At 52.4% G+C, this 26,826-nt stretch overlaps 3 protein-coding genes and 1 long non-coding RNA gene across 13 annotated transcripts; 2 read left to right on the forward strand and 2 right to left on the reverse strand.

Moving 5' to 3' along the window:
* The first annotated feature begins 4,912 nt into the window (after window positions 1-4,912).
* Window positions 4,913-5,549, forward strand: DPM3 (dolichyl-phosphate mannosyltransferase subunit 3, regulatory). The gene is made up of 2 exons (XM_004284625.4): window positions 4,913-5,011; window positions 5,195-5,549. The coding sequence occupies exon 2, from the start codon at window positions 5,200-5,202 to the stop codon at window positions 5,476-5,478; it is 279 nt and encodes a 92-aa protein (XP_004284673.1). The 5' UTR covers window positions 4,913-5,011; window positions 5,195-5,199; the 3' UTR covers window positions 5,479-5,549.
* A 439-nt stretch (window positions 5,550-5,988) lies between these two features.
* Window positions 5,989-9,204, reverse strand: SLC50A1 (solute carrier family 50 member 1). Of its 5 annotated transcripts, none has more exons than XM_033414493.2 (6): window positions 8,679-9,204; window positions 7,846-7,923; window positions 7,582-7,705; window positions 6,832-6,993; window positions 6,454-6,573; window positions 5,989-6,372 (listed from the first exon to the last, which is right to left on the reverse strand). In XM_033414493.2, exons 2-6 carry the CDS (start codon window positions 7,905-7,907, stop codon window positions 6,271-6,273), a joined length of 570 nt encoding a protein of 189 aa, XP_033270384.1. In that variant the 5' UTR covers window positions 7,908-7,923; window positions 8,679-9,204; the 3' UTR covers window positions 5,989-6,270. The 5 variants fall into 5 exon arrangements, with proteins under 5 accessions (XP_033270384.1, XP_033270385.1, XP_004284674.1 ...); XM_033414494.1 differs by lacking the exon at window positions 8,679-9,204 and adding an exon at window positions 8,462-8,672; XM_004284626.3 differs by lacking the exon at window positions 8,679-9,204 and adding an exon at window positions 8,232-8,390.
* Window positions 9,205-9,402: 198 nt separating this feature from the next.
* Window positions 9,403-18,622, reverse strand: EFNA1 (ephrin A1). 6 transcript variants are annotated; one of them, XM_004284628.3, is made up of 5 exons: window positions 15,656-16,272; window positions 11,799-12,094; window positions 10,709-10,774; window positions 10,492-10,542; window positions 9,403-10,317 (listed from the first exon to the last, which is right to left on the reverse strand). In XM_004284628.3, the coding sequence occupies exons 1-5, from the start codon at window positions 15,745-15,747 to the stop codon at window positions 10,205-10,207; spliced, it is 618 nt and encodes a 205-aa protein (XP_004284676.1). In that variant the 5' UTR covers window positions 15,748-16,272; the 3' UTR covers window positions 9,403-10,204. The 6 variants fall into 6 exon arrangements, with proteins under 6 accessions (XP_004284676.1, XP_033270386.1, XP_049559586.1 ...); XM_049703623.1 differs by adding an exon at window positions 17,885-18,622 and having other exon boundaries at window positions 10,220-10,317; window positions 10,492-10,774; window positions 15,656-16,193; XM_033414495.2 differs by having other exon boundaries at window positions 9,403-10,542; window positions 15,656-16,287.
* On the forward strand, window positions 17,980-19,658 carry LOC117198359 (uncharacterized). Its single transcript, XR_004479492.2, has 2 exons — window positions 17,980-18,101; window positions 18,614-19,658. It is a non-coding gene; the product is annotated as an uncharacterized LOC117198359 (long non-coding RNA).
* Window positions 19,659-26,826: the final 7,168 nt, after the last annotated feature.

Here is a 26,826-nt window from a genome sequence, read left to right on the forward strand (position 1 = left end):
AGCTATTTTACATTTGGTAGTGTCTATATGTCCATGCCACTCTCTCACTTCGTCCCAGCTTACCCTTCCCCCTCCCTGTGTCCTCAAGTCCATTCTCTACGTCTGCATCTTTATTCCTGTCCTGCTCCTAGGTTCTTTAGAACCATTTTTTTTTGTAGATTCCATATATATGTGTTAGCATACAGTATTTTTTTTATTGTTGCAAATTTATTTTCCCAAATTTATTACCATTTATTTTATAATTTTGTCCTTTATTTTATTTTTATTTTATTAGGTAATCTTTTTTCTTGAATTTTATTTTATTTATTTTTTATACAGCAGGTTCTTATTAGTTATCTATTTTATACATATTAGTGTATATATGTCAATCCCAATCTCCCAATTCATCCCACCACCACCCCACCACCACCACTTTCCCCTCTTGATGTCCATACGTTTGTTCTCTACATCTGTGTCTCTATTTATGCCCTGCAAACTGGCTCATCTGTACCATTTTTCTAGGTTCCACATATATTGTTAGCATACAGTATTAACACAAATACTTTTAAGGGGTCTTTCTTAGGTAGCCTGACCCTGGCTGGCCTTTCCAGCCTCACCTCCTGCCACCCCTCCATGAAGCAGTCTTTGTGCCAGAGACAGACACAGAGGGTTACTCACAATGAACTCTCAAGCCTCCCTGCCTTTGTTCAGGCTTTCCCTTGGCTTTGCAAGCTCTGCCCTCAATCACTATCTGAATTCTCTTATCTTTCCAGTATCACCTTGGGCTTTAGGGCCTATTTGATAGAGGCTCATGCCTTTCCTGAAACAGTCAATCCCTTACTGTGTGTTGTATGTAATTTTGCATATTCTCCCATCTTTAGTGCACTTTAGAATAAGGGCTCCATGGGAATTTCCTGGTTGTCTAGTGGTTAGGGCTCTGTGCTCTCACTGCCGAGGGCCTGGGCTCAACCCCTGGTCGGGGAACTAAGATCCTGCAAGCTGCGAGGTGCGGCCAATAAATAAATTAAATAAATAAATAAATAGAGGGCTCCAGATTTGGGATTTGTCTCTCACTGAAACCAAAGCTTGCCAAAGGTGGGACTTCCCTGGTGGTGCACAGTGGTTAAGAATCCACCTGCCAATGCAGGGGACACAGGTTCAAGCCCTGGTCCGGGAAGATCCCACATGCCGTGGAGCAACTAAGCCCATGAGCCACTGCGTGCCTAGAGCCGGTGCTCCACAAGAGAAGGCACCTCAATGAGAAGCCCATGCACCACAGAGAAGAATAGCCCCCACTCGATGCAACTAGAAAAAGCCTGCGCACAGCAACAAAGACCCAACACAGCCAAAAAAAAAAAAGCTTGCCAAAGGAGAAAACTCCAACAAATGTGAGAAAACTGAAGCTCAGAGAGGTTAAGTTACTTGCCCAAGGTCACATAGCTAAGGAAAGGAAAGAGGCAGGACCCAACCTCAGGACATCTGGGGCTCTAAAAGCCCAAACTTTTAACCCCCAAGCTGTACTGCCTTTCATACCCTGCTATGATCACGTGTACTTGTGGCCTGCTGTAGCTGCAGAAGGGTAACGGTCTGTAAAAAGATTGAAGAGAAAGAAATTGGACCATAAGAATCTGCTGGCTTTCATCCAATGCTATCCAAAGCCAAAGACCCTGTGTCCAGTAGATGGGAGTCTCTGGAGTAGTTATATTTCCTGGGACCAGGACAGCTGGGTCAGTTTCCCTGGAGACCATCAAACGCTAACCTGTCCTTCCTTCTGCCCCTCTTCTTACATTTATAGAAGCCCTCTGGGTTTCCCACGCTATGCTTGGTCCTGGAGCTACAATGGTCCTGGGTGGCCCAAGCAAGGAAACAAAACACCTACAGCTCAACATGGCAAGTGCCATCTATAAAAGGGAGGCTGTGGGAGCTCAGAGGAGGAAGATGGTGTCCAACCCTGCAAGACAGGGTCAAGGCCCAGGAAGGCTGCTTGGAGGACATGATGCTTGAGCTGAACATTAGAGAAATATGTACCCACATTTTCTTGTGGCATATTTAGGGTTTCACTTTTCACATGAAGTTTTGTTTAATGCACTGCGAATTTATTTTAGTATAAGATGTGAGGTTGAAATATAACTTAATTTACTTTTTCAAATGGTAAGCTTGTTGCAAATGTTTTTCAAATAATCCATCTTTCCTCACTGGAGATGCCATTTCTATCATATGCTGAAATGGTGTATGTTCGATCTATTTCTTCACTTTTTATGCTGTTCCATTGATCTAGGTAGGGAGATGCTATACCTTAGTGGCAAAGTTTGCAGGCTCTGCAGTCTAGTCTGACTAGCTGGGGCATACCTGTTTCTTCATTTGTGAAATGGAGATAATAATAGTACCTACTTCATATGGTGGCTGTAAAGATTGAATGAGATTATGCCATAAAGTACTCATTACAGTGCCTGGCACAGAGTAATCAATCAATGAATGTCAGCTGCTATGACGATCCCTATCTGCCCATTCCTATACCAGTAACCCAGAAAGGTGAAATTACTAAGCATATAGCTTTGAGTCAGATGGGACAGTCTCCTACTTATTACCCTGCATGACTTCGGGCAAGTTACTTACCTTTTACCTTCTCTCCGCTTTGGTTTCCTCATTCATACATGGGGATATAAAAGTACCTACTGCAGCCTGTTGTGAAAATCAAACATGCAGTGTCACAAAAGGCATGACACATAATAGCCCCTCAATGAATGTTTAATCTTCTGCTGATTATTATGACACTATAATTTATTTTCTCTTTATGTGTTGCAGGGCAAGCCCCTTCTCATTATGTTTCCCCCTAAAATTTTCTGGGGAGTGGCAATCTTTCAGGGCCACATCTATTGTGGGTGAATAAGATAGAATTTCTGGATCTGCAAGGCTGATGCCTGGCCCCTGAACTGTGTTGAAAGTCGCTGTGGCTAGTGAGGTCTTGAGTGGGTTACTAGTAGGATTTTGGGGAAGGGAGTGGAGGTGGGCCTTTGAAGCTCATATAGCAGGTTTCTAAAAATATTTTAATTTTGCCTTAAGTTTTACTTTAACAAAGGAATTTGCATAGTTTAAAAGGCCAATTATATATTTTAAAAAAAGGCCAACTAGTTCTATAAGGCATTCAATGAAAAATAACAGTCCCCTGCTCCATTCTCCTACCCCCTCCCTACACATACACTCCTCCATAAACCACTCTCAAGTTTCTTGGCTACTTTTTTGGGTACTTACCTCTATATATTTTTTGTTTGTTTGTTTGTTTTTTGGGCAGTGCTGCATGGCTTCTGGGATCTTAGTTCCCCGACCAGGGATTGAACCTGGGCCACAGCAGTGAAAGCGCTGAGTCCTGACCACTGGACCACTAGGAATTCCCAATATTTCTAAATAACATGTTCATATTATTATTATTATTTTTTTCTATTTTAGATGTAATCAATTGACTGCCTGCCATGGAAAATGAGGATATAGTTCTCTCTAATCCTGACTCTCCCCATATACTCCCCTCCCCCACCCTCTCAATTCAAATATATTCCAAATTTTAGTTAAGTCAACACTTAGTGTTTACATTATTATGGCTGTGAAAATATTCTACACAGCTGAGTTATGTAGTGTTTGTGCTAAGACTCTGTGGATCTGTAAAAACTGGTTTTATTAATTAACATCAGGGATATGGGGCTGAGAAACTTTGTTCTCTAAAATCATACAGTCACAAATTTTCTGTTTGAAATCAAGCAGTGAGAATGGAACATCCCACTGTTGCTGGAGGCTTAATGCATGTTGATTACTTTGATACAGAGAAGCAGCCTCGATTTCCAACCTAGGTGCAAAGCTTCAGATATTGGGGTTTTGGACATAACATTGTACAATTATCTTAATTATGTAGTTATCTATTATATAATTATCTAAAATTAGTTAACTTTGTAGTTTCCAAGTGGATTCTCAGTTCACTTCTCAGTCCAGGCTGTTGTTAACTCCTTCATTTACATCTGTGCTTACCTTGAACCTGTCAAAATACTGCTTCATTTAAATATCACCTGAACTCAACCACTTCCCATATCCTGTAATGACCTGGCTTTTTCCTTTGTTTGATGAGCGGCTCCACAGTTCCTCTGGTGTGTGCTCTCTCTTGCAGCAGCAAGTGAATAAACCTAACTATCCAACTACAGTTATGTTCTTAGTGGTCTTTATCAGACAGGCTTTTATAATTCTCCTTCCTTTCTAACTCTTTGTTTTCCCTGAAGTTAATAATTGCCTGACCTTTTCTTTCACTCGGTTTTCTATATACCTATCATGAATTCATCCCCCAAATTCTGAAAGACGTATACACCTTCTCTTAATACCTTAAACACATCAGGTGATTCCTCTGTCCCCACAGTTTTTTTCCCTCAAAGACATCCTCTTGAAGCACTTCTTCTTCTGGCTCCAAGTCTTACTGGTTGCTCCTCTGAGTTTCTCTTTTAAAATATGACAACCTCTGTTCTAACACCTATCTCAGGGCACCTGTTAGTTGTCAATGCATCTGCTTTCCTGACTCCTGCTTTTCTCCTTCCACCCCAGAAGGGTCCGTGTCTTGACATCTCTATTTCTCCAAAGTCTGTCGTGACGCTCAAGAAACGTTCCACTGAGTGAATGAATAAAAGAATAAATAAGTGAATAAATGAATGAGTGGAATTTTTGTGCAGGAGAAGTGAGTTTAAGAGGAACGATATTACATTCCCATCTAGTCGCAAGGCTTAAGGGTGTCCTCAGGCTGTCTACAAGCCCCACGCCAGCTTGGAGCGGGGTCTCGAGGGAGGGAAGCAGCACCGAAAGCCCTCTGGGCCCAGGTCGCGGCTGCAGGAGCGGAGCCGGCTGAGCACAGCCTAGGTCAAGTCCGCGGCCACGAACCTGCCAGACGCCGCTCGAGGACTACAACTCCCAGAAGGCCGCGCGGCGGCGGAGCACGAGCCGTGGAGGATTCCGGACGCTGACGTCGGAGCCGTGCGGCTCAGGGAAGACGCTGGGCTAAGAGGTAAGTGTAGGAGGAGGGCTGAGGGTTGAGAGTGGAGGGCGGAGGGCGGGAGCGACAGAAGAGCGGCCCTGAGGTTAGGTGGTACGGAGGTGGGGGTGAGGTAGAAGGACAGGGAATGGGTCTTAAATGAAGAGCGGGTAGCGGGGTGTCAGGGACCTCGAGCTCTGCTTCCTCTTCCCGCAGTGACCATGACGAAATTAGCGCAGTGGCTGTGGGGGCTGGCGCTCCTGGGCTCCACCTGGGCTGCTTTGACCACGGGAGCCCTGGGCCTGGAGCTGCCATTGTCTTGCCGGGAGGTCCTGTGGTCACTGCCCGCCTACTTGCTGGTGTCCGCCGGTTGCTATGCACTGGGTACTGTGGGCTATCGCGTGGCCACTTTTCACGACTGCGAGGACGCCGCCCGCGAGCTGCAGAGCCAGATCCAGGAGGCCCGAGACGACTTGGCCCGCAAGGGGATGCGCTTCTGACACCCTAACCTCATTCCCGCACGGACAGCCTGCTCTCCCCTCCCCCATTAAAGCGCACGTTTATTTTCTAACTTTGGTTTGAGTATGGAGTATGGATGATGGGAATTGGGGATTCTGTGTACCAGCTGTTGATAAGTGAGAGGTAGAAGAGCCACCTTCCTGAGGCTCTCTCAGCCTTTATCTTTGCATTCTGCTGGTACTTCCTCCTATTTGCTCCGAAGGAGGCAAAGACGCCCTTCTCAAGATCTCTCAGTATGGAAAAGTCATTTCACTTTCCTGGTCTTTTTAGCCCTGTTAGGAAGGACTTCTTGAAGCCTATTCTTCTTCATAACATCCAAGCTCTGTTCTTTTTAAGGCTTTCCTACGTCTTTACAACTTCTTGGTTCTTTCAGATACCTTTTCTGAGCCAACCCTACCAGCCCAAGAGTAACTGTGGATCAGACAGTTCCCGTCTACCCTTCACCAAACCAGGCAGGTTGACTATCCCTGAACAGAGAACGAGCCTTGATGGGCAAGGGGTAGGGAACAGTTTATTTTAAGGCACATTCTAAAGATTTCCCCCGACCTCCCAAATTAAAAAATAAAATCTTGAAAAAAAAAAAGTGATTCATCTCCCAGGTTCCATCCAGTCTTCTAAGTAAAGCCCTTTCTTTAGTCCCTGGATTCTCAAAGCAGTTCTTTTCCTTTACCACAACGCACTTCACCAGTGGAGGTGACCAGCAGGAAGAGCTGAAACAAGGTTTCTTTGGTAGTATGTTGGCATTAAGCTGTCCAGTGGTCAGGTGAACTCCCTCAGGTTTGTAGAAGTTGATAGTTCCTGTCTTGCTCCTGGGGGTATTTCCAGAAAAGCCAGAAGCGAATGAAGCTGGTGAGGATTCCTGGAAGGTTGGGCACCTGAAATCACAAGGGCTGCTATGAGGAGAGGAGCTGATTTTCCACCTCGTACACCTGTCACCCCGCCCCTGTTCTGCTTACCACAATGTAGGGATCTTTTAGTCGAAACCCATAGAACGTCCAGGAGGCAGAGGTGAGGAGGGTGGCAATGGTGAGTGAAAAGGAGAGACGTTGGGTCGATTTAGTACGAATGACCTTGGCCTGTGGGAAAGGATGAAGGACACTCCTAGCAAGGCACATAGTAAATCTCCCACCTTGCCTAAGAATTTCCTCAGAAAAAAAGTCAAACGTCCTCCCTGATCTTCTGTTACCCAGCCTTTCCCTCCTGCCCCCCACTCACCCAACTCTACTGCCCCGTCTCCTTCCAGGATTTGGGTCTTTCCTTCCTCTGGAGTATAAGCTACAGTGTCTGGCTATGGGAGACTTATCTTCCTTTCCTCCCTGGACACCCCCACTCACCAAGTCAGCTAGTGGTGAGAGGTACATACTGATGGTGAAGACACTGCAGAAGAGGCCCAGCTGCTGAAGCCGGGTCTCAGTGTCGGGCACCAGGAGCCAAAAGTAGCCAAAACCCAGGACAAGGACCCCCAGCAGGGTTGCAGTCTGAAGGAGCACAGCATGCTGCAGAGGAGAGAGTAGCCTTACTTCTGGATGTACCAGGAGCCCTCTCTGACTCTGCTGCTGGAATTAATTCATCCTGCCCTCTCCCAAGCTCCAGTTGAGGAGCCAACCTTTGCCCAAGCCTCCAGTATTGCACTTGTTACATCCTCTTTCCCACCAGTGGCTTGAGCACATGTCTGATCCACGCACAACCCTGGAGGTTTCTAGGAGAGGGAAAGGTATCCTTTTTTGGTGAGCTTGCTACACAGAGTAGGAGCTTAATGCTTGTGTGAATGGGGAAGCAGAGCGGATCATCTCACTCTCAGCCACTGGCACTGACTTTGAAGGAACTATGGAGACAAAATCCCTTTCCACTCAGGTTGTTGGGCAGCAAGGCACCATCAGGCTAGGCAGAGCTACCAGCTTTGCCAGAATGGGGGACAATATGTGAGTCTCAGCAGGCTGGCTTCATGGCGGAAGGAGGACTGCAAGGCTGGAAGGGTCTTCCAGGAAAAGTTGGCAGTGCCAGCGTGTTATAGTCTTCTAGGAAACAGTGTTTGCCCTGCCAGCAAGGCAGGGCAGGGCATGCAGCAGAGGAAGGGGCTCTACCTTCCGATGGCAGTAGTGCAGATACACCAAGATATACAGGGTCTGAAGCACAGCACCCACGGCGTTGACGACGATTAGCGTCCAGTTTCCCTTCAGGGCCCCATAACTCAGCCAGCTCAGGTTGCTGCAGGGTGGAGGGGAGGGACATTGGCTCGCGGGGTTGAGTGTGAGCGGGGGACCCGAGGGGCCTCGTCCACATTCCTCCTCACCCCTCCCCAACCTCCCTCAGACAGCCTTTCCCGCCGCAGGCGTCGCCCCTCTCACTTGACGTCCGTGGTGAGAAAGGGCAGGAACTGGACACTGTCCACACTCCGGGTCATCCGCATGTGCTTGAGGTCCGAGCTGTAACGGGGACCCGAAGGCAGGAGGGAGAGGTGGAAAGGGAGGACCAGGCTGCTGGGGCGTCGAAATCCCCGATGCCTGTCATCCTTTCTGGACAACTGCAGACCCCCGGCCCTACCCTCAGCACCCTGGCCTTCTCCCTCAGGTAAAGTGACCAGCCTTGCCCTTGTACCCCGGCCCTCTCGACCCGATTCCACTTTGACCCTAGGTTCCAGAGGCAGCCTGGGGCTGCGGCCACGTCTCTGTCCCCTCTCTCTCCTTTCCTGACTTCCTGGTCCTGCCCCAGCCCAGCCCGTCCGCGCTCTCACAGGCCGGTGGAGAACATGCCGAGGGTGAAGAGCACGCAAGCTCCGGAAAGAAGCGAGTCGGCCAATCCGCCCGCCTCCATCCCTCCCCGAGTCGGATCCCGAGCTCGGCGCCTGCGGCCAGCTAGCAGGAACCGGAGCCCGCGACGCCGGAGCCCCGCCCCTTTGCGCCCCCGGCTCCGCCCCTGCGCGATCGGCCATCCCCCCGGAAACTGAACCGGAACCCGGCCCACCCCTAGAACTTCAAGCCGGAGCTCAGGCCCCGCCCCTGCGAGGGCCTGTTTCGACCCCACCGGCCCGCTGTCGGCTCGCAGGGTTTCCTGTCTTCCCGTTGCTCTCGGTTTTCTGGCCGGTCTCCTTCCTAAGGCTCCGCGGATTTGTCCCCGGCATCAGCCGCTGCACACTCTCTGCTTACTCCTTGGATCACCCAGACCCCCAGCCTCAACTCACTTTCCCACAGGCCGCTAGCCTACGTGGTAGAACTCAAAAGCTTGCTACCCGGACTTCAACACGCTTTCACGGAGGGCCGCAGCTCAGAACTTCAGTTGCCCAGGGATTGGGAGATTTTTCGCTGTTTGCTGAAGCCTCTTTCCGGTCTCTTCCCTAAGTAACAGGGACTGCCAGGAATCACCAAGTCTTTGTGTGATGCCCTCCCCCTTCAGCCACACTGCCGGCTTTCTGTGACTTGGCCAATCCACTGGACAAACGTATATCACCGACCCCCCCAGTCCAACCAACTTGCTGCCGGGAACTTTCCCTCCCAGCCTCCCACACATCTCTGCTGGTGGGGCTGTGGGGCGAGCCGCATGCCTCAGCTGGCAGGCGTTCCGAGCGGCTGCCCTGACTCACCCAAGAGCCTGAGTACCTGAACAGTACGCCAAAGCCCAGCGCTGAGAGGGTGCGAGTGGGGCGGAGGTTGGACAGGAGGAACTTCCAGAGTGGGGTGCAGCCTAGGACCCCACTGCTGTGGGGAGAGACTGCTGTGGGGAGCACTCCTATCCTGGACAACCCTCAGAGGAGGAAACACCCCACCCTTGTGGGCTGGTGAGGGGCATGTATTCTTTTCAGAGAGAGGGGAAAAAACTCAAACCCAATTGCTACTGACATAGCACTGAGCCTAGCAGCAGCAGGGACTCAATGGTCATAAATTAGGATGGAAGGGCAGAAAAGCACGTCCAAAAAAACAAACACATTGCTTTATTTTGAGACAAAGAACATTGTATAAAAAAACTCCAGTTGTAGAAATCAGCAGACACACATCTAGTTCATATACAGATTCTGTACTCGTGGGCCCTGCCCTTCAGGCTACAGTCAGTCTAGGCACAGACTCTGTGCACATGGGCACTGCCCTTACAGCTACACTCTAAGAACAGGTTGGCACAGCCCCCCTGCTGGCACAGCTCTGTGGAGTGATGCCCCAGGGTGGGAGAGGATGTAGTGCCTGGCTACAGTCCTCTCCGTGGCACCTCCACAGAGAACAGTCTTGGGGGAGATGCTGGGTCAGCCCAAGCATGTTGCCTCTCCTGTCCCTGGCTCCCAAGCAGGAAACTGTCTCTTGCTTTTCCTTCAGAGCCATCCTGGCTCTCTCTGGGAGGGACATCTTTGCCAAGCTCAGTGTCCATCCATGTAAGCCCAAGCCCCCTTCAGCTCGGCTCCCACAGTGCCCTTCTTAAGAGGCCATGTCCGCACAGCCCGTTTCTTTGGCTTAAGGGCAGGAATGAAGGGGAAAGGACTGTCCACTTCTTTGTCCATCCCTCTGAGGTGGAGGCGAGGATGGCACTGTCAGGCTTGCTGACCTCCTTTGGGTTGAAAGCTTTAATACTGACCCGTTTTGACGCTGCTGGGTGGCAGCTTGTGCACGTGGTAGGAGTGGTTCCCAGGACTAGGGCTTTGGGAGGGGCCCCAGGCAGGTGAGGGAGGCCCGCCCTGCCCCCTCAGCCCAGTTCCAGTTCTTACAGTGCATGCAGCATACACCTTCATAGGGTTTGCAGCAGCAGGAATGGCAGGAGCAGCACAGCCCAGGCGAGTGGGAAGAGGCGGGGGGCGGCACTGTGACCAATGCTATGTAGAACCTGCACCTCTGGGTCGTCTGCAAGGTAAGAGGGCAGAGGCCCCCAAGGTGAGCGGCCCCCCTACTGGCACTGGCCCTCAGCCCAGCGAGGTTTCCCCTGCCCCTGACTGGTAAAAGAGCCACCTCCTGTACCCAACCTCTTCAAGCAGACCCCCTTTTGTGCCCCAGGCCCAATTTGCTCCAGCCACCTACCTGCTGGAAGCCTCTTCTCCTGTGCATTGGCATGGGCCTGAGGACTGTGAGCTGAACGATAAGGATGGTCTTAGGTCAGGTGCTTGGTACACCAAGGAGGCAGAGGGGTGGGAATGCTGGGCGGGCTGGGCAGTGGGACTTCCCAACCATCCCAGATCACTAGACCAGGCCCAGAATAGGGATGGAGCAAGGAGGCCCACAAGGCTGTGACACTCACTGATTTTGCCATTGACGTTCACCTTCAACCTCAAGCACTGGTCTTCCTGGTAGTGGATGGGTTTGGCTACAAAATAAATCCAGAGAGTGATAAGGAAGGAAACTTTTTTGGAAGAAAATATAAGCGTAAATGCCTCTGACCCTGCTTTCTCAGTCCCTACTTATTTTAATCCCTCTCTTCCCTCTAATCTTTGATTCTCACCTTCCTTAGTTTTTGCCCACTTTCTGCCTCAAGTTCAGTGCAAGCTCCCATTCTTGGGAATAACCCCTGACTTTGGAGGTGGTGGTAAAAAGAACATAGACACTGTCCCCTCCCTACAGCCCATCCTCCACTCCCCCAACCTGAAGTTGGGGGCAACCTGCACAATATGTTCCCCTTACCCGGCCACTTTGTCCTCGCCCTGCTTAAGCCCCACTGACAGGGTGAGGCCTGGATTCATTCCGTACAAAGCTGATCTCACAACTTGTAAAATCCACCAGTGGCTTTCCACTGCCCTCAGGATAAAGTCCAAACTCCTTAGCACTTCTTAGGCCCCCATGCTCTACCCTGTCTACTTCTCCAAGCTCCTATCTCCCCACTTCCAAGTGTCCCTCCTGTTCCAGTCAGTCTGAACCATATGAAGTTCCCTGAAGATGTCATGCTCTCTTTGCACACGTCCCCTTGTTTGGCCAGCTCCTCTGTCTGTCCTGAACTCTTGGGTCATCTTCCCCAGGAAGCCTTCTCTGAGGTGCGCCCGCCACCCCAGACTAGCAGGTACTCAAGTCATTTCCGCAGGGCCCCTGAGCTCATATCTACCATATCACCCTGTTCTAATGGTCTGTTAATCTATGTATGTCCCTTTCCAGGTTCCTGGGGGACAGGGACTCTGTAATGTTTTATTTATCTCTGCGCCTATAGTGCCAAGCAGAGTGCCCAGGACACAGTAGAAGCTCACTCCACATTTGTAATGGGAATGAACGAAAACAGACTTCAGGATTGGAAGGGGCCGTGTGCTGCTTGCCTTCCCACTAAGCATGTACTGAAGCATGTACATCATGCCAGGTGTGTCCCCCAGTGTATGCACCTGTGTGCATGCCTCCCGGGCACTCACAGATGTAGTAGTAGCTGTGTCCCTCTTTGAACTCCTTGCCCAGGGTAAAGGGTGTGAAGCGCTGGAACTTCTCAGACAGCTTCTCTGGGCCATGCCTGGCACTGGGCTGGTTGCACTGCCAGCGGACCTGGTCCTTGGATTGGGGTTGGCACAGTTGGTACTGCTCGCGCTCCACCAGGTACAGTGTGTACCGCTCCATGGCAGCGTCTGCCACAGACTCATCCTCATAATGAGGACAGATGATGTCCAGGTAGTCATTTAACTGCACGTGTACTGTGTAGTCCTCATTCCGAAACCTGGGCATGCGCAGAGGTAGAGAAAGCTGGTGGTCACTCAGAAGCCAGGCCAGAGCCTTGAGCTTCCAAATGTTTACATGACCCCTCACATTTCATACTGGACCACCGCCCCCACCAAAGATTTTTTAAAACTCTCAACTTCCAGTATTTAATTTACTGATCTTGATCTCTTTGTTTTTTGGGTTTTTTTTTTTTTTTTGCGGTACGCGGGCCTCTCACTGTTGTGGCCTCTCCCACTGCGGAGCACAGGCTCCGGACGCGCAGGCTCAGCAGCCATGGCTCACGGGCCCAGCCGCTCCGCGGCATGTGGGATCTTCCCGGACCAGGGCACGAACCCGTGTCCCCTGCATCGGCAGGCGGACTCTCAACCACTGCGCCGCCAGGGAAGCCCTGTTCTTGATCTCTTAAATATCTTTCCACCATCTCCAAACATTCCATCGTCTGCCACTAATCCTCTAAATAGCACCCACTTAGTATCTTTCAGGTATCAAGGCACTTCCCATAACCTCCCTGATATTTACCTAAGGATAGGCTTCTAAATATTTCCTCTGCTCACTCTTCTACCTATAAATATTTCCCCAACTCTATTCTACCACTTGCTCCTTTAACTGCTATTAGGCCTCAATCTGAGAACCTACTGGCCCATTCTATAATCAAGATCCACATAACCCTTTCTCTTTCCCGTGCTAGTACTCGGCGTCCAACAATCTGTCTTCACTTCTCTTACTCCTCTCATTTTTCCCCTTGACCCACTGAGTATATCGCACATTGTTCAACTTCACTTTTCCCCCAACACCCAGGACATCCATGCCCACAGACAATGTCCAGTCCTTTTGAGTTAAATTGCTTTAATCAATTCATCCAGTGCCCTCAAATCTCCCCTTCTAGCTACTCAAATCTATGCTCAGCTCTCCTTGTCCACTTCTCTCAAAGCACCCCAAAACTTCTCTGTCCCTTTATCTCCAAAAGCCGTACTTTCACCTCTTGTGAAATGAGCTCCAGAAATGCTGGAGTTCTCAGATCTGAGAAGGCCTCTCCCCTCCCTCTTCCCAAGATGGAGACAGCTCCCCTCCCCCAGCCCATTCCCCCCAGGCTCCAAAGGCTCCAGCCGGACTGCCCACCGACCCCTCCCCCGCAGCTCTAGACACCTGGCTCCAGTCTAGGTGGGGTCCTAGTAGGGGAAAAAGTGCCTCCCCACCTCCCTCTCCAAGCCGGTCAGCTTCTCTGAATTCCACCAACCACTGCCAGCTAGAGACTCAGCAGAGTTGGCTGCCAACTTGCTTCAAACCAAAGCCAGGGGCATGGGTGGTGGGGAGAGGGGCAGGGGTTAGGGCAAGAGGCCTCTGAGGTGGGCACCCACTGCCCAGTCAGCATGACCCTTAAGAGGCCTGGCTCTGCAGGAGCATGCCAGTGCTCCAGCTAGGCTTACCAAGGCCCCTCCCCCACCCTGGGGAAAAGAGAGAGAGAGAGAGAGAGAGAGAGAGAGAGAGAGAGAGAGAGAGAGGGAGGGAGGGAGGAGGCGCAGAGAGAGGCTTTTAAAATTCCTCTCTGGAGAGATAAACATAGAAGCCATTTCAGAACAGGTATTTCAGCTCTGGGTCTGGCGTCTTTCCTCCATTCCCATGACGGGCACTGACTCATTCTTCATCTACCTCTGCCACCCACCCCAGCATTCATGAGAACCTGTGAAAATTTCCCTTGTCAAATGTGGACAGCCCCCAGGACCCCAGGATGGCCCAGTGCCCACTTGCTCTGGGCACTGTCCTCCAGGCAAAAGGAGCTGACAGGTCTGAATGGGTGGGGTACCTGCCCCTCTAGCACCAAGGAGGCCAGGGTGCAGCTCACAGTGGCACTGCCCTTCTTCCCATGCTGCCCCCTGACTGGGGCCTGGAGATCCCAGGGCTGATGCCCACTGCCCTGAGTCACCCATGCCAGCCTCATACCCACCCAGCTCATTACCACCTCATCTTTGCCCTCAAGCTGGGCCTGGCTTAGCTGCTTGTGGCCTCCACTCTGGGCTGGCTTTCTCTTTAGTCCTGGGTATGGTAGAGTGTGTGTGTGTGTGTGTGTGTGTGTGTGTGTGTGTGTGTGTCCAGATGGACAGGGCAGAAGCTGTGCTTGGTGGGTGTGCCCATCACCCCCCTCCTGGGGGTACAATCTGCTCCACTTAGCACTCCTTTGACTCTTGCTCTCCATCTGGGAAAGGGGGGCAGCGGCGTCAGGGAAGGCGGGGAAGGGGGGGCAAGGAAGAGGCTCCTTCCTGAAAGAGAGGAAACCTGGGAGCTTGGGAACGGAAAAGGCCAGGGTCCCCCCCTCCCTACTCCTGGCTTCCTGTCCCCTCCTCCTCCTTCAGCCAACACCTGGCACGGGCATAAACAGGGACTTTGCTCTCTCCCTCTAGGACAAGATTGGGTCAAAGAAGCAAAGAACAGAGAGCAAGGAGTGAGGTGGGGGAGGGCTGACTGCACTGCCCCGTCAGGCGGCCAATGGGCAAGAGGGCATTGCCCTCTGGGGTTGGCAGCTGGCTGTCTCCTCCCTGCCCAACACGCCACAGACGACAGACCCCCTACCAGGCAATGCTGCCACAGGGTCAAGAGGAAACTGGCACAATCTATTTCTCAAGGGGAGTGGGGGGTAGGTCTGCTAGGGCTGCCGGTGGCTGGGCTGAGTGAAGTGTTTTTCACCCCCGACCCCAAGGTGTCCAGCCCTCCTCTCCTGACTCCACCTTACCCCCCTCTCCCGTTTTCCTGCAAATATTGTTCCCATAACTTCAGAAAACTCAAGAACAAAGAACAAAGGGTCCGATGGAGCTTCTCCCTCCCCGTACCATTTGCCTCACAGCCCTAAACCTGCCCCGGAGAAATTAACTCCTTCCTGCCCAGAGCCCTTTGTAACCCTTTTAACCCCTTCCTGTCCTCTGGAACCTTTCCCACGACCTCTCTCTCCCCTTCTCTTCAGTTTTACTACCTGAACCTCAGATACCCTCAAGCCTACCCACACACAGCATATGCCTCATTCATGCCACCTCTAAAGACTCTTGAGGGGGGAGGGCTTTCCAGGGTGACCTTAAATACAGAATGAACACTTAATGCTGGCAGCCCAGGTCCCTCCGGAAGGGTCCTTCCAGGATTACAATAAGCATTCTGCTTACTCCGGACGTCAAGACCTGTCAGTGTGGGCAGATGCCCAAGTAACACACAAGGAGAGGCACAGAGGCTTTCTCAGTGGAAGGGCCTAGAACAAGAGCCCTGGCGGTCAGACAGAGTGGCCCCTGCTAAAGGCAGGAACTGTTCAACGCGGGTCCCTCACTTCGGAGTAACAGGGGTGCCAGAAGGAAGGAAAAGAGGGGCAGTGGCAGCGCCTGTGCAAGCCGATGCGGGCAGCGTCCTGCCCTGGGGTGGGGTACTCCCAGCTATGGGGGAGAAGAAAGTCTGTGGGATCCCTCCCGCCTCCGGTCACCTCCCCGAGACTCAGGTTAGGGGCTAGCCGGGACAGTTAACCTGGAGGGGGGAGCAGTGCCAACCGGGCGCCCAGGCTGTCGGCCGGAGACTCGGGGCTTACTTGGGGTTTGAACTGTTCCAGAAGACGGTGTGGCGGTCAGCAGCGGCCAGACTGCAGCACAGACCCAAGAGAGGGGCCCAGAGGAACTCCATAGCGCGGGGCCGGGCCAGGCCGGGCGGGGACGAGGGTCTCCTCCGGGTCTGGGTTCCCGCAGGCTTTCTCCGCGGCGCGCTCACCACAGTGCTCACGGCTCTGGGCCCTCCGCGCCGCGACTCCGCCTTTTGGGCCGGCGCCGCCCGACACCCCGCCCCGCCCCCGCCCCGCCCGGCGCGCGGCTGCCCTGGGCCTGGGGGCTGGGGAGGTGGAGGAGGGGAGGGCAGGGGGGAGGGGAGGAGAGGGGAGCAAAGCGCGCACCGACAAATCTGCTCATTGCTGTGTGTTTGCTCACTCGTGGATCCGCGTGCAGCTTTGTGGGCCTGTGCTGGCTGGTGGGTCTGTGTCCCCCGCCCAGTCTCGTGCGGGAGAAGGGAACGAACTCCACGTGCGGGTCTGCTAACCAGCGGGTGCGGGACCCGGCTGGCGGGCGCCGTGCGCCGATCTTGAAGGGTGCGAGGTTGTTGATAGGTCCCGCACCTTTCCCGAGTCTTGCACACCCAGGCTCGGGCGCCCGCGTTTCCACACTCTTCTCCTACCCACCCCCTTCCTGGACTCTGCGCTCGGCTGCCCCTCCCCACACACGCTGCTGTTTGTTTTTGTTGGGTTTGTCAATGTTGTCTTTGTTTGGGAGGTTGTGTCATCGCCTAGATGCCGGGAATAAAGTGCAACCCTGTGTGTGATCAAGTGTGTAACGTGTGCGGCTGGGGCTTAGGGTGCCTCTGTCCGTCAGTGCCTGTGAGAGGGAGGAAGACTCGGGATTCTGGGCCCGCGAGGGGGTTCGCTCTTGTTTCTAAGGCTCCAAAGGGCACTAATGACCTGTGTGTGAGTGTGTGCTAACACGTGTGTACCGTGCGAACAGGCTTTGAATATGGACTGTGAGAATCTGGGCCTGAAGGGTGACAAACTGTAACCACACATGTGCATCTGGCATATGTAAATACGTGTGATGGCGCGCAAGTGTGAAAGCATTTGTGAGTAGTATCACAGCCGCGTGTGGGGAAGCGTGTGAAACTTTGACGTACGTATGCTAATGTTTGTGAACAGCGTGTGAAGAGGAGGGGAAACATGCACAGGAGAGCAACGTCTGGGGGCTGGGGGCTGGGGGCTGAAGGCGGGGAGGGGGTTTTTGTGCAGCGTCCCAGACTAGGCGACTGGGTCTGGCCCAGTTTGGGCTGGGTCTCCCAGTCAGTCAGGCCCCAGTATCCAGCTCGCCACCCCGCACCCCGAGCAGTGTAAACAAACCCGCTGGAATTCGCCTCTCGGGGCTCCTCTCCCCGCCAGGATCTGCACCGTCTGGGGCAGGGGTTGGCGGGTGAGTGTCTGCCTCCCAGATCTTGGGCCGGAGAGGGCGGGCAGGTGTTTGATCAGGTTCGTGTGTGTGTGTGTGTGTGTATGTGTGTGTGTGTGTGTGTGTGTGTGTGTGTGTGTGTGTATCTGGAGCTGGAAGTCCTAATGCTGTATGACTGCGTGCGTTTGGTGATTCATGTGTGTGTGTGTGTGTGTGTCTGGAGCTGGAAGTCCTAATGCTGTATGACTGCGTGCGTTTGGTGATTCATGTGTGTAATTGTGTGGCTGTTTGCATGCCCGTCCGGAGTTGATTTTGCGAGTCTGTACACACCCCTGGCCAGCCGTTCCAAGCGGCTGAGCAACGCGGGAAGCCGCAGACCCGGGGCCCCTTTGAGGCTCGAACCCAGCTTCCCCGGTTCCCAGGCTGTTTCATCCTCCTCTTTTACGGCCAGGCCTGGCCACAGCCCCTGTAATTACGCGGGGCCGGGACGCAGCTGCTAGTCCGGCGCTGGCCCCGCCGGGGAGGAGCCTGGGACGGCGGAGGGCCTGGGCCGGCCCTACCCCGTGGGGGACGCAAGTTGCTAGAGGCCCTACTCAGCCGGATTCCGCCGCGCGTAGGATAAATATTTACCCCGCGCGAACTAGGGGCTTGGCTCGGTAACCTGGCGGCCGGGTCCCGGCCAGGCGTTGCGCACGGCCCCTACCACCACCCCCTCGCGCGCACCTGCCCCCAGGCGACGTGCCCGGCCCCGCGTTTACGCGAGGTGCAGCCCGCCCCTCCCGCCGGGGCCGAAGTCTACCCGCCGAACCAGCCCCAGGGCGGCGCCTCACGCCCGTTTTGCTCACCTGGGAGGGCACCTGGGTGTCGGCCACCCACGTGTCCCAGGCGAGATTACCCCATCCCTCTGCTCGTGTCCCATAGAATCGAAGTCCCACGAGGGCAGGGAGTTTTGCTGGTTCACTGCTGTATTGCCAGCGCCTGGCACAGCACCCAGCACGCGTAGTAGGTGGCCAAGAAATCTTTGTTGAGTGAGTGAAATCACTGTTCAGTGTTACTTCTGCGGTACGTACTGCTCTGAAAAGAAACCGGAAGGGTTAGAGAAGGAAGGGGTGATGGTAGTTCTTCAGAGAGGGTGGCCCAGGATTGCCCCCTGGAGGAGACAGTTTGGGGCACGTTCCCTTGTTTCTCTGACCGCCGGGATTTCTGGGCGGGAAAGTGTGGGGTCCCCTGGGCTGCGCCGCTCGGGCCGGGCAGGTTCGGGCTCGCTCGGCTCAGCCCGGCGGGGCCATGTCCGTTCCCGCCCTGCCTGCGTGTAGGGCTGGAGCAAGCCGGGTGGAGAAGAGGTGGGGGGAAATTCTGGGCACGAACGGGACGCGGAGCCCTCTTTCCCCAGCTTGGCACTGTCCCCAGCATTCTCTCTGAAGGCTTGGAGCTCAATCACTCTTCTCCTATCCTAGTATTTGTGCGTATGGGGGTCTTTCGTCCGAACTAATGGGACACCTCTAGACCCCAGCTGTTGTGATGAGCACCTAAGGTAAGGGTGCGTGTAGGATAAAATCCCTGCCCTTGATTAGCCCTCAGACCAGTAGGGGAAATAGAGAAGCCACCATTTATACAATAGACTTGCTACGAGGAAAAGCCGAGATTGCAGACCCACAACCTCCCTCGCGCTGCCTGGACACTCCGACAGCCGCTGCGACTCCTGGTGGACCAGGAGGAGAGCTGCAGGTACTGAGAGACCCAGACCGAGACCGCAGAAGGGACTTTGGCTCGGAGACTCGACCTGCAAACCAGCTCAGCCCCGTGCCTTCCCCCATCCCAGCCCCCAGCCTGCCCAGGCGGGTCTTGTCTTGGTTCTTGCTTTGGGCTACCTCTCACCACAAAGTTGTGCGCCTGTGTTGGCTCTCAGCATCGCCACCCTCAGGCAAACATCTGTGCTCAGTGGCGGGAGCCGTCTGAGGTGTCTGTCTGTCTGCCTGCCTGTCTGGGAAATTCCCCTCGTGAGTCCTTTCTGGAAATTCCTCGGGGACAGGATTAACCCTCTGAGGGCCGTGGGGGAGGCCCAGCCTCTGGAGGTAGGTGCTGTCCACCTGTGGGGCAGTGTTGGCCTGGAGGTACCATTCCCAGTCTGGACCGTGCAGAGCTACTTGGTTGCTACTGCCTTGCTGAGCGCCCTGTGGTTTGGGGTGGGGAAGGCCAGAACCACAAGGCCCTGGGACACAGCCAACCTGGCACAGCCTCTAAGGGCATCACTGGGCAGTGAGATGAGGCAGGGCGCAGAGGAGGTGATACAGAGCTTGAAGCAGTCTCTGCTCCTCTCCCTATGTCATTATGAAAAATGAAGTGTATGTTTCCCATTTTATTAGTAATGTGTGTATATTTTTCACAAGTTGAACAAGAGAACAGGAGAATAAAGGGGAACCATCAGCTACTGTGAACATCTTCAACCCTTCCCTGGCAGCTTTTTGTTTGTAAGGTTTTGTTTGCTTGCTTTTAGATATTGTGTTAAATATGACTCATTTCTATCTTGTAATTCTTTTTTCCCCTTTAACTTTACGACAGAAGATATTTTCATGTATAAACTCTTTGTAAACAATATTAAAAAATATTTTTAAAATTTATTTGTTGTGATTGTTTATGAGATATTTCTCTCTATATATATTTTTAATTTATTTATTTTTGGCTGTGTTGGGTCTTCATTGCTGCGCACGGGCTTTCTCTAGTTGCGACGAGCGGGGGCTACTCTTCTCTGCGGTGCGAGGGCTTCTCACTGCGGTGGCTTCTCTTGTTGCGGAGCATGGGCTCCGCAACAAGAGAAGCCACCGCAGTGAGAAGCCCTCTGCAACAAGAGAAGCCACCGTAATGAGAAGCCCACGCACCGCAAGGAAGAGTAGCCCCCGCTCGCTGCAACCAGAGAAAGCCCGCGCACAGCAACGAAGACCCAACGCAGCCAAAAATAAAAATAAATAAATTTATTAAAAAAAAAAAAGAAGGATGGGACCGTGGTTTCTGCACAGAAAACACCAGAAGGTGTTTGTTAATGATGCCACCAAAAATTAATCACTTATATCAAATACTGTACTGGGAGGTGCTGGGGGCTCTGAAATATACCCTTGTCCTAAAGGAATCTAATCTGCTTGCAAATATGTACTGAGAATATAAAATAACAATTATAATAGTGGTATAAGTGGAACAACAGGCCGTGGGCTCACAGAGGAAGGAGGGTTTATTTGGGGTCAGGAATGCTTCACAAAGGAGGGGATATATATGTTTTTTCCTCTGCCTGCTTTTGAGTCTGCCAACATAGCTGACTCAGGAGGAGATATTTGAAATGGGTTTTGGAGGATAAGTAGGCATTCATATTCAGGGATGAGGGGAAAAAAACACAAGTAGAGGGGTTAGGGTGTGTGCAGCGAATACTCTGGTGTAGCTAAAATTACAGAATGGGTCTGGGGGAGTGGCAAGAGATGAAAGCAGAAGGAGGTTTGGGGGCCATGTTGCCAAGGGCCTTGACTGCCATGCTCAGGATTTTGAACATTATTCTGTAGCCCATAGATGCTTAAGTAGGAAACATAATCAGATCTGTATTTTAGAAAAATCACTGTGGGTAACAACGTGGGTAGAAGAGGGAGCTCAGAGGTAGGGGGGCTGGTTAGGCCTGAGCTGCAGGAGTTCTGGTGGGAGTGAGACGGGCCTGAAGCTGAGGAGCAGCAGAGGGGGGAGAGCAGAGGACAGATTTGACAGAGTTGGGTGAGAGCTGAGCCATGGGCAGGAGGCCGGGAGGAGTCTGGGAAGGCTTGGTGGGCAGAGGTGCCATTTACATAGAGGAAATGGAGGCGAGGAACAGACCCAGGAAGGGTAAACAAAGAGGACAGTTTTGGACATTGTATCAGTTAGGAGTGATTTTGGCTGCAAATAACAGAATACCCAACTACTAGTGGTTTAAGCAAGAGGTTTTATGTTTCCCCCAACGCAAAGCCCTCTGATGCGGGACAGCAGCTCGACAGTGTCGTCAAAGACCCAGTGCTGTCCGCCTCTCTGCTCTGCTGTCCTCATGACTCTGGTTACAAGATGGCTGATTGTACAAGAGCTACATTCAAGCTGCAGGAGCCACAGGAAGAAGGGGTGGGAGCAAGAGGGTTTCTCCTCCTAAGGGTCTCTTTCTATCTGGTAAGAAAATCTTTCCTAGCAGCTTCCTAGACAACTTACTCTCGGGAGAAAACTGGTTCAGTGTCCATGGCTACAGCAGCATTTGTGCAGGAGAAGGGACAGTTCTGGAGGGCTGGGGCTGGGCCTGGGACCCTCCTCCCTCAAATGGGATCTGCTCTGTTCCCCAAAGAAACAGGAGTCTTGTTAGACAGGGAGCAGGATAAGCACTGAACGGTGCCTGTGCAGACATGTTGCATTTGAAGAATCAGTGGGATTTCCAGGTGGAGGTGTCTGAGGGAGGCAGTTGGGGATGGGAGCCAGGAATCGTTTCCCTGTGATTTTGACTGGGGAGAAATCCTTCCTTCCCAGCTACCCAGCCTTGGTCCTCTGGTCCTCCAGGGTAGAACAGCTGTGTGAGGGTGGGCGGGAAGACATTTACTCTCAATGCAGTTGATAAACCTCTTTTCCACTTCCCTGTCCCCCTCCCCCTAATCTCTCACTATAACATAGTGTAAAAGCAGGAATTTAGACACTTTTATTTCAGAGACATTACTTTTACATAACTTTTTTTTCCTAATTACAGAAGGAATACATGATCAATGCAGAAAACTTGGAGAAGCACAAATGAAGAAAGAAAAAAAATCACCCAAAGAAGTTAAATCTCAGAAGCAAGCACAATTCACAGTTCTTTTCCCCATGGCTCTGGAATTTTTTATGGTAAATATCTTTGAGAGGTTACAGTTTAATGCCCATGTTACGGCCAGCTCGGAATCCCTTACATTTGTGTAACATTTTACACTCTTCCAGTGTTTTCAGCTGTGTATTTTATCACGTACTATTTCATCTTTATAGACTCCTACACATTTTGAGGTGGGCAAAAGCAGGAATTATGCCCTCACTGATTAGACATGATGGTATTCAGGACTCAGACGGTTAGCCTCAGCCTCGGTGGGGCTTGGGTCCACAGCACCTTATTCTTTCCACACCTCACTGCCCAACTCTCCTGGGTATAAAGGAAAGACCTGGGCCCAAAGTGCTGAATTTGCTGTGGGCAAATGGGGGAGTGTGTATGGAGAAGGGAAAGGAAGGGGGTGGAGAGGGGGCAGTTCCTTCCCTCACCAGAGCCCTTGAGGGAGAGGGAGGAGAGGGTCTGGGGAGGTGGGACGGGAGGGACCTGAGGGGGTTTGTGGGTCAGGCTTGTGAGATGCAGTCTTCCAGCGCTGAAGCCTGCCCTGACCCGTCCCTGCAGGCAGTAGATGTCCGGATAATGGCTTACTTTCCACTTCACCAAATATTTTTTGAGGTCAGTTTTTTCATTAGGCACTGCAGGGAAGGCCAGATAAGGCAACCTGTGAGCAGGAGAGAGAGTGGTGCTGTGAGAGCTGGGTCTGAGTCCCAGATATGGAAACTTGGGAAAGGCATTTTTCGTCTCAGAGCCTCCACTGTTTCCATCTGTAAGATGGGGGCAAGGCTACTTTCTTCCTGGAATTATTATATGGATCAAAGGAAATAGCTGCTGTGAGGGGCCTGGTGCTAAGCCTGGGGGAGAAGACTGTCAGGAAGGACTGGTGTATATTTCTCTTTACCTGGGCCTGACCTCCTGGACTGACTGGGGGTAAATGTGCTGACACTGGGAATGAGGAAGGGGAGTCTTCGGGATACAGGGAAGGTGATGGAGGAGGAGCCTTAGGAACACAAATATTTGTTCCTCCAGGTAGTACTTGATAAATGCCCCAGGGACAAGGCAGCCAAGAGCTCTGAGGTGCAGTGGGGGCAGAGATGAATGGGGGAAATCCTTTTGAGGGTTCCCCAGGTAGGGATGGTGGGTAAGGGCATTCCATGCCCAGAGGGAAGGTGCAGGCCTTTCTCCCCTGACTGCAGGGGCGAGGGGAAGGAGATGGGGAGAGGATCTACTCCCACCACGTTCCTTATTGCCCCCCAGGCTCCATCTAGTACCCTCCATCACACTCTCCATCCACCAACTGTGGGCCAGGCACTGCTGGGTCCTGGAGATCCCGAGCTGGGTCTTAAAGAGGAGTAGGAATTGATGAAGTAAGGGGGGGGGGGGAAGGGCACACAGCATGAAAGGGCGACACAGCTTGGAGCTGGGCACAGGGAGCGGGCTGGAACCACGCAGAGAGGAGGGGCAGGAGTGTACAAAGAGCTGGAATGCAGGCAGAATGTGGTAAATACCTCGGGGAGATGGGCTACCAGTGCTTTGTGACTCGGAAGAAAAAGTGCCTCACATGGGCAGAAGTCCCTGTGTGGGGATGTGTCGGGATAGACATCCTGGAGGAGGCTCTTTGGAGATGTGGCTTACAGGGAAACTGCTTTTACATGGGCTGAGGACATTCCAGATTGAGCTGGAGCTGGCCAACCCAGAATGGCCTCAGAGACAAGCCGAGGGGGTTGTATTTCACTGGGGAACCCTAGGCTGAGGGAAGGCAGAGAGAGAGGGGAGGTTTGGAGACTTGAGAGTGGATAATGGGCAGGTTGCCCTGGGAATAATATCATCAGCTCGCGTTTATAGAACATGTTCTCCATTCCAGGCTCATCTGAAGCACCTTGTGTACATTAAGCACTCACTGCTCACAATCACCATAAGAGATAGGTAGTATTATCATCCGCAATTTACAGATGAGCAAAGTGAAAGCACAGAGAAGTTCTTAACTTCCCCGAGGTCACACAGCTGGTAAAACAGTGAAGCTGAAATCTGAAACAAGGCAATCTGGCTCGAGGGTCCTGATTTAACCACTGCACCGTCCTATCCAGCTGTTCCTAGAAAGGGGCAACTAGTGCAGGCCGCTGGGGGTGCAGAGTGATGCAAGACCATTCTGGAAATGATCTCTACAGGATGCAGCAGCTATTTGGATGTGGGGGGATGCCTCCCCAGGTGGGAGGCAGGGCCATGAAAGCCTCCAGATAAAAGCCTTGCTCTCCCAGGCCTTTCTGCTAGAGCTCAGTCAGTCAGGTGCTTCCACCCAGGGCTCTTACTACAAAGGAAGGACTCAGAGATGTGAGGACTTAGAATTCATTTCTCCCTAGACTCTTCCTGTGATCCTGGCTGTAGTCTTGGCTGCCCCATGTGCCTTGGTTCCCAGCCTTTCCATCTGTTGTGTGAACTACTGGAATTCCTTCCAATAAATTATTTTTCTGCTTTAAGTGACCTGGAGTCAGTTTCTGTCACTGGCAAGCCAGGACCTGGATGGGTACAGAGGGAGTTGGTGATGATACCAAGGTCTAAAGCCTGGGAGACCAGAAGGGTCAGTTGCAGATGTATGTTTTGGAGGAAGGACAGGGAATTCTGTTTCAGCAGGTTAAGTTTAAAAGTGCTTGAAAAAGCCTGGAGAGGGCTTCCCTGGTGGCGTAGTGGTTGAGAATCCGCCCGCCAATGCAGGGGACATGGATTCGAGCCCTGGTCTGGAAGGATCCCACATGCCGTGGAGCAGCTAAGCTCGTGTGCCACAACTACTGAGCCTGCGCTCTAGAGCCTGTGTGCCACAACTACTGAGCCTGTGTGCCACAACTACTGAAGCCCACGTGCCTAGAGCCCCTGCTCTGCAACAGGAGAAGCCACTGCAATGAAAAGCCCGTGCACCGCAAAGAAGAGTGGCCCCCACTCTCCACAAATAGAGAAAGCCCGTGCGCAGCAACGAAGACCCAACACAGCCAAAAATAAATAAATTTAAAAAAAAAAAACTTGAAAAAGCCTGGAGAGGGCTTCCCTGGTGGCACAGTGGTTGAGAATCCGCCTGCCGATGCAGGGGACATGGGTTCGAGCCCTGCTCCGGGAAGATCCCACATGCTGCAGAGCAACTAAGCCCATGCACCACAGCTACTGAGTCTGTGTGCCACAACTACTGAGTCCGTGTGCCACAGCTACTGAAGCCCGCACACCTAGAGCCCGTGCTGCGCAACAGGAGAAGCCACCACAATGAGAAGCCTGTGCACCACAATAAAGAGTAGCCCCTGCTCGCTGCAACTAGAGAAAGCCTGTGCACAGCAGCAAAGACCCAATGCAGCCAAAAATAAATAAATTTATTTTTAAAAAAAAGGAAAAAAGAAAAAGCCTGGAAAATGGGTTGAGAAGAAGTTTCTTCTTGGCCACTGGGCCTGAGGACAGTGCTTTGAGTTAGAAGTGTGGAGATGGAGCAGAGAATTAGGGTTTGAGGTGCTGGAACTGACATGAGAGAGTGGAGAGCTGGTTTGCAAACAGTGCCTGCAGGGAGCCAGGCAGGAACCATGAAAGAGTGAGGGGGCCCAGGTATATTTCTCAGGGAGGCAAAATGCAGGCTTCAGGCAAGCATCCCATTGCTTTAGTCATCCCAGCAGAGGGAGAGCATCTTTACTGTTTCAGCAAGAGCCCAAGGAGAACTCGCAGCGTCCTTCCTTGGGCCACACGCCCATTCCCAAACAAATCCTTGTGGCCTGGGGCTGCTGTGCTGGCACTAGCCAGGCTCAGGACAGTGGCTCACTACTGGACCTGGGAGGTGGACTGAGGATGACGGGGGTCCCCCAGGAAAACTGGGCTTCTGTCCCCAGAAGGGGAAATGGAAGCTGGGCGAGCAAACAAGCAGATGTCAACTAAGGGAGCTTGGTAGCTTGAGAAGTTTGCAGAATGGAGGGAAGGATTCTTTTGGATGGAGAAATCTGGGCCCAGTTATAGGTAAAGAGGAGAAAACTACTGGAAAGAGTCTGGAGATACAGAGGGGAAACTGAGGAAGCAGGCCCCGGGTGGGGTCGAGGTGGGCTTCAGGCTGGAAGGTAGGAGTCCATCTTGGTGAAAGGAGGAACAGCTGTTTCTGAGACGAGGCAGGTAGGGAAATGATGGTGGGAGGAGGGCTGAGAGGTACTGGAAGGAAGTCACTAGAGAACCCGTTCCCAGGCCTCACCCAGGCTAAGAGCTTGGGCTTTGGAGACAGACTGCAGAGATTCAAATCCCAACTCTCTCGCCTATTAGGATGTGACGCTGGGCAAATCCTATCCGGAGCCTCAGTTTTCTCATTCATGCAATGAAGATGATAATAACAGGGCCCACCCAAAGGATCACAGAGAGGATTAAATGAGATAATGTACGTAAAGTACTTAGAAAAGCTGGCTAGTGTCTGGCATATGGAAAGACCTCAGGATTAGCTATTATGATGGTAATTCTTATGATTTTTATTGCAGAGGGCTCACAGTAACAGTAATGAATTCCAGTACAACTGGCTCTGGCTCCCACCTGCTGACATAGGACCTCCAGCCACCTGCCAAGTCCCCCTCGATTATTGCTGATGGTCCCCACAGGGTGTTTCAAGTGGGTTCATCATTGTGTCTGTGTGTGCTGAGCGCTGCAGCTGTTCTGTGGGGTGCAGTGTTTTTCTGCTGGTGGGAGTGGGGCGGCAGGCATCTCCCTCTCCTCTCCTGTGTGACCTCGGTCGGAGGAGGGGAGGAAGGTCCCTGAGAAAGGCCACTGGTGTCTCCATGTGGTTTGGTGGGTCAGCTCTTCAGTTTTCATTTGCAGCTGCTTCTCTCTATGAGGCCTGACAGGCTTCCCCCCCGGGGCTGGGCTGAGGATGGGTGTGCGTATTCGCCACCTTGCTGTACTGTACTGGGACCTCTAGTCCTCTCTGAGGATGACAGCTTTGCCACGGAGCCT

The sequence above is a fragment of the Orcinus orca genome, chromosome 1, assembly GCF_937001465.1.
Source record: "Orcinus orca chromosome 1, mOrcOrc1.1, whole genome shotgun sequence".
In the NCBI taxonomy this organism is placed as follows: domain Eukaryota; kingdom Metazoa; phylum Chordata; class Mammalia; order Artiodactyla; family Delphinidae; genus Orcinus; species Orcinus orca.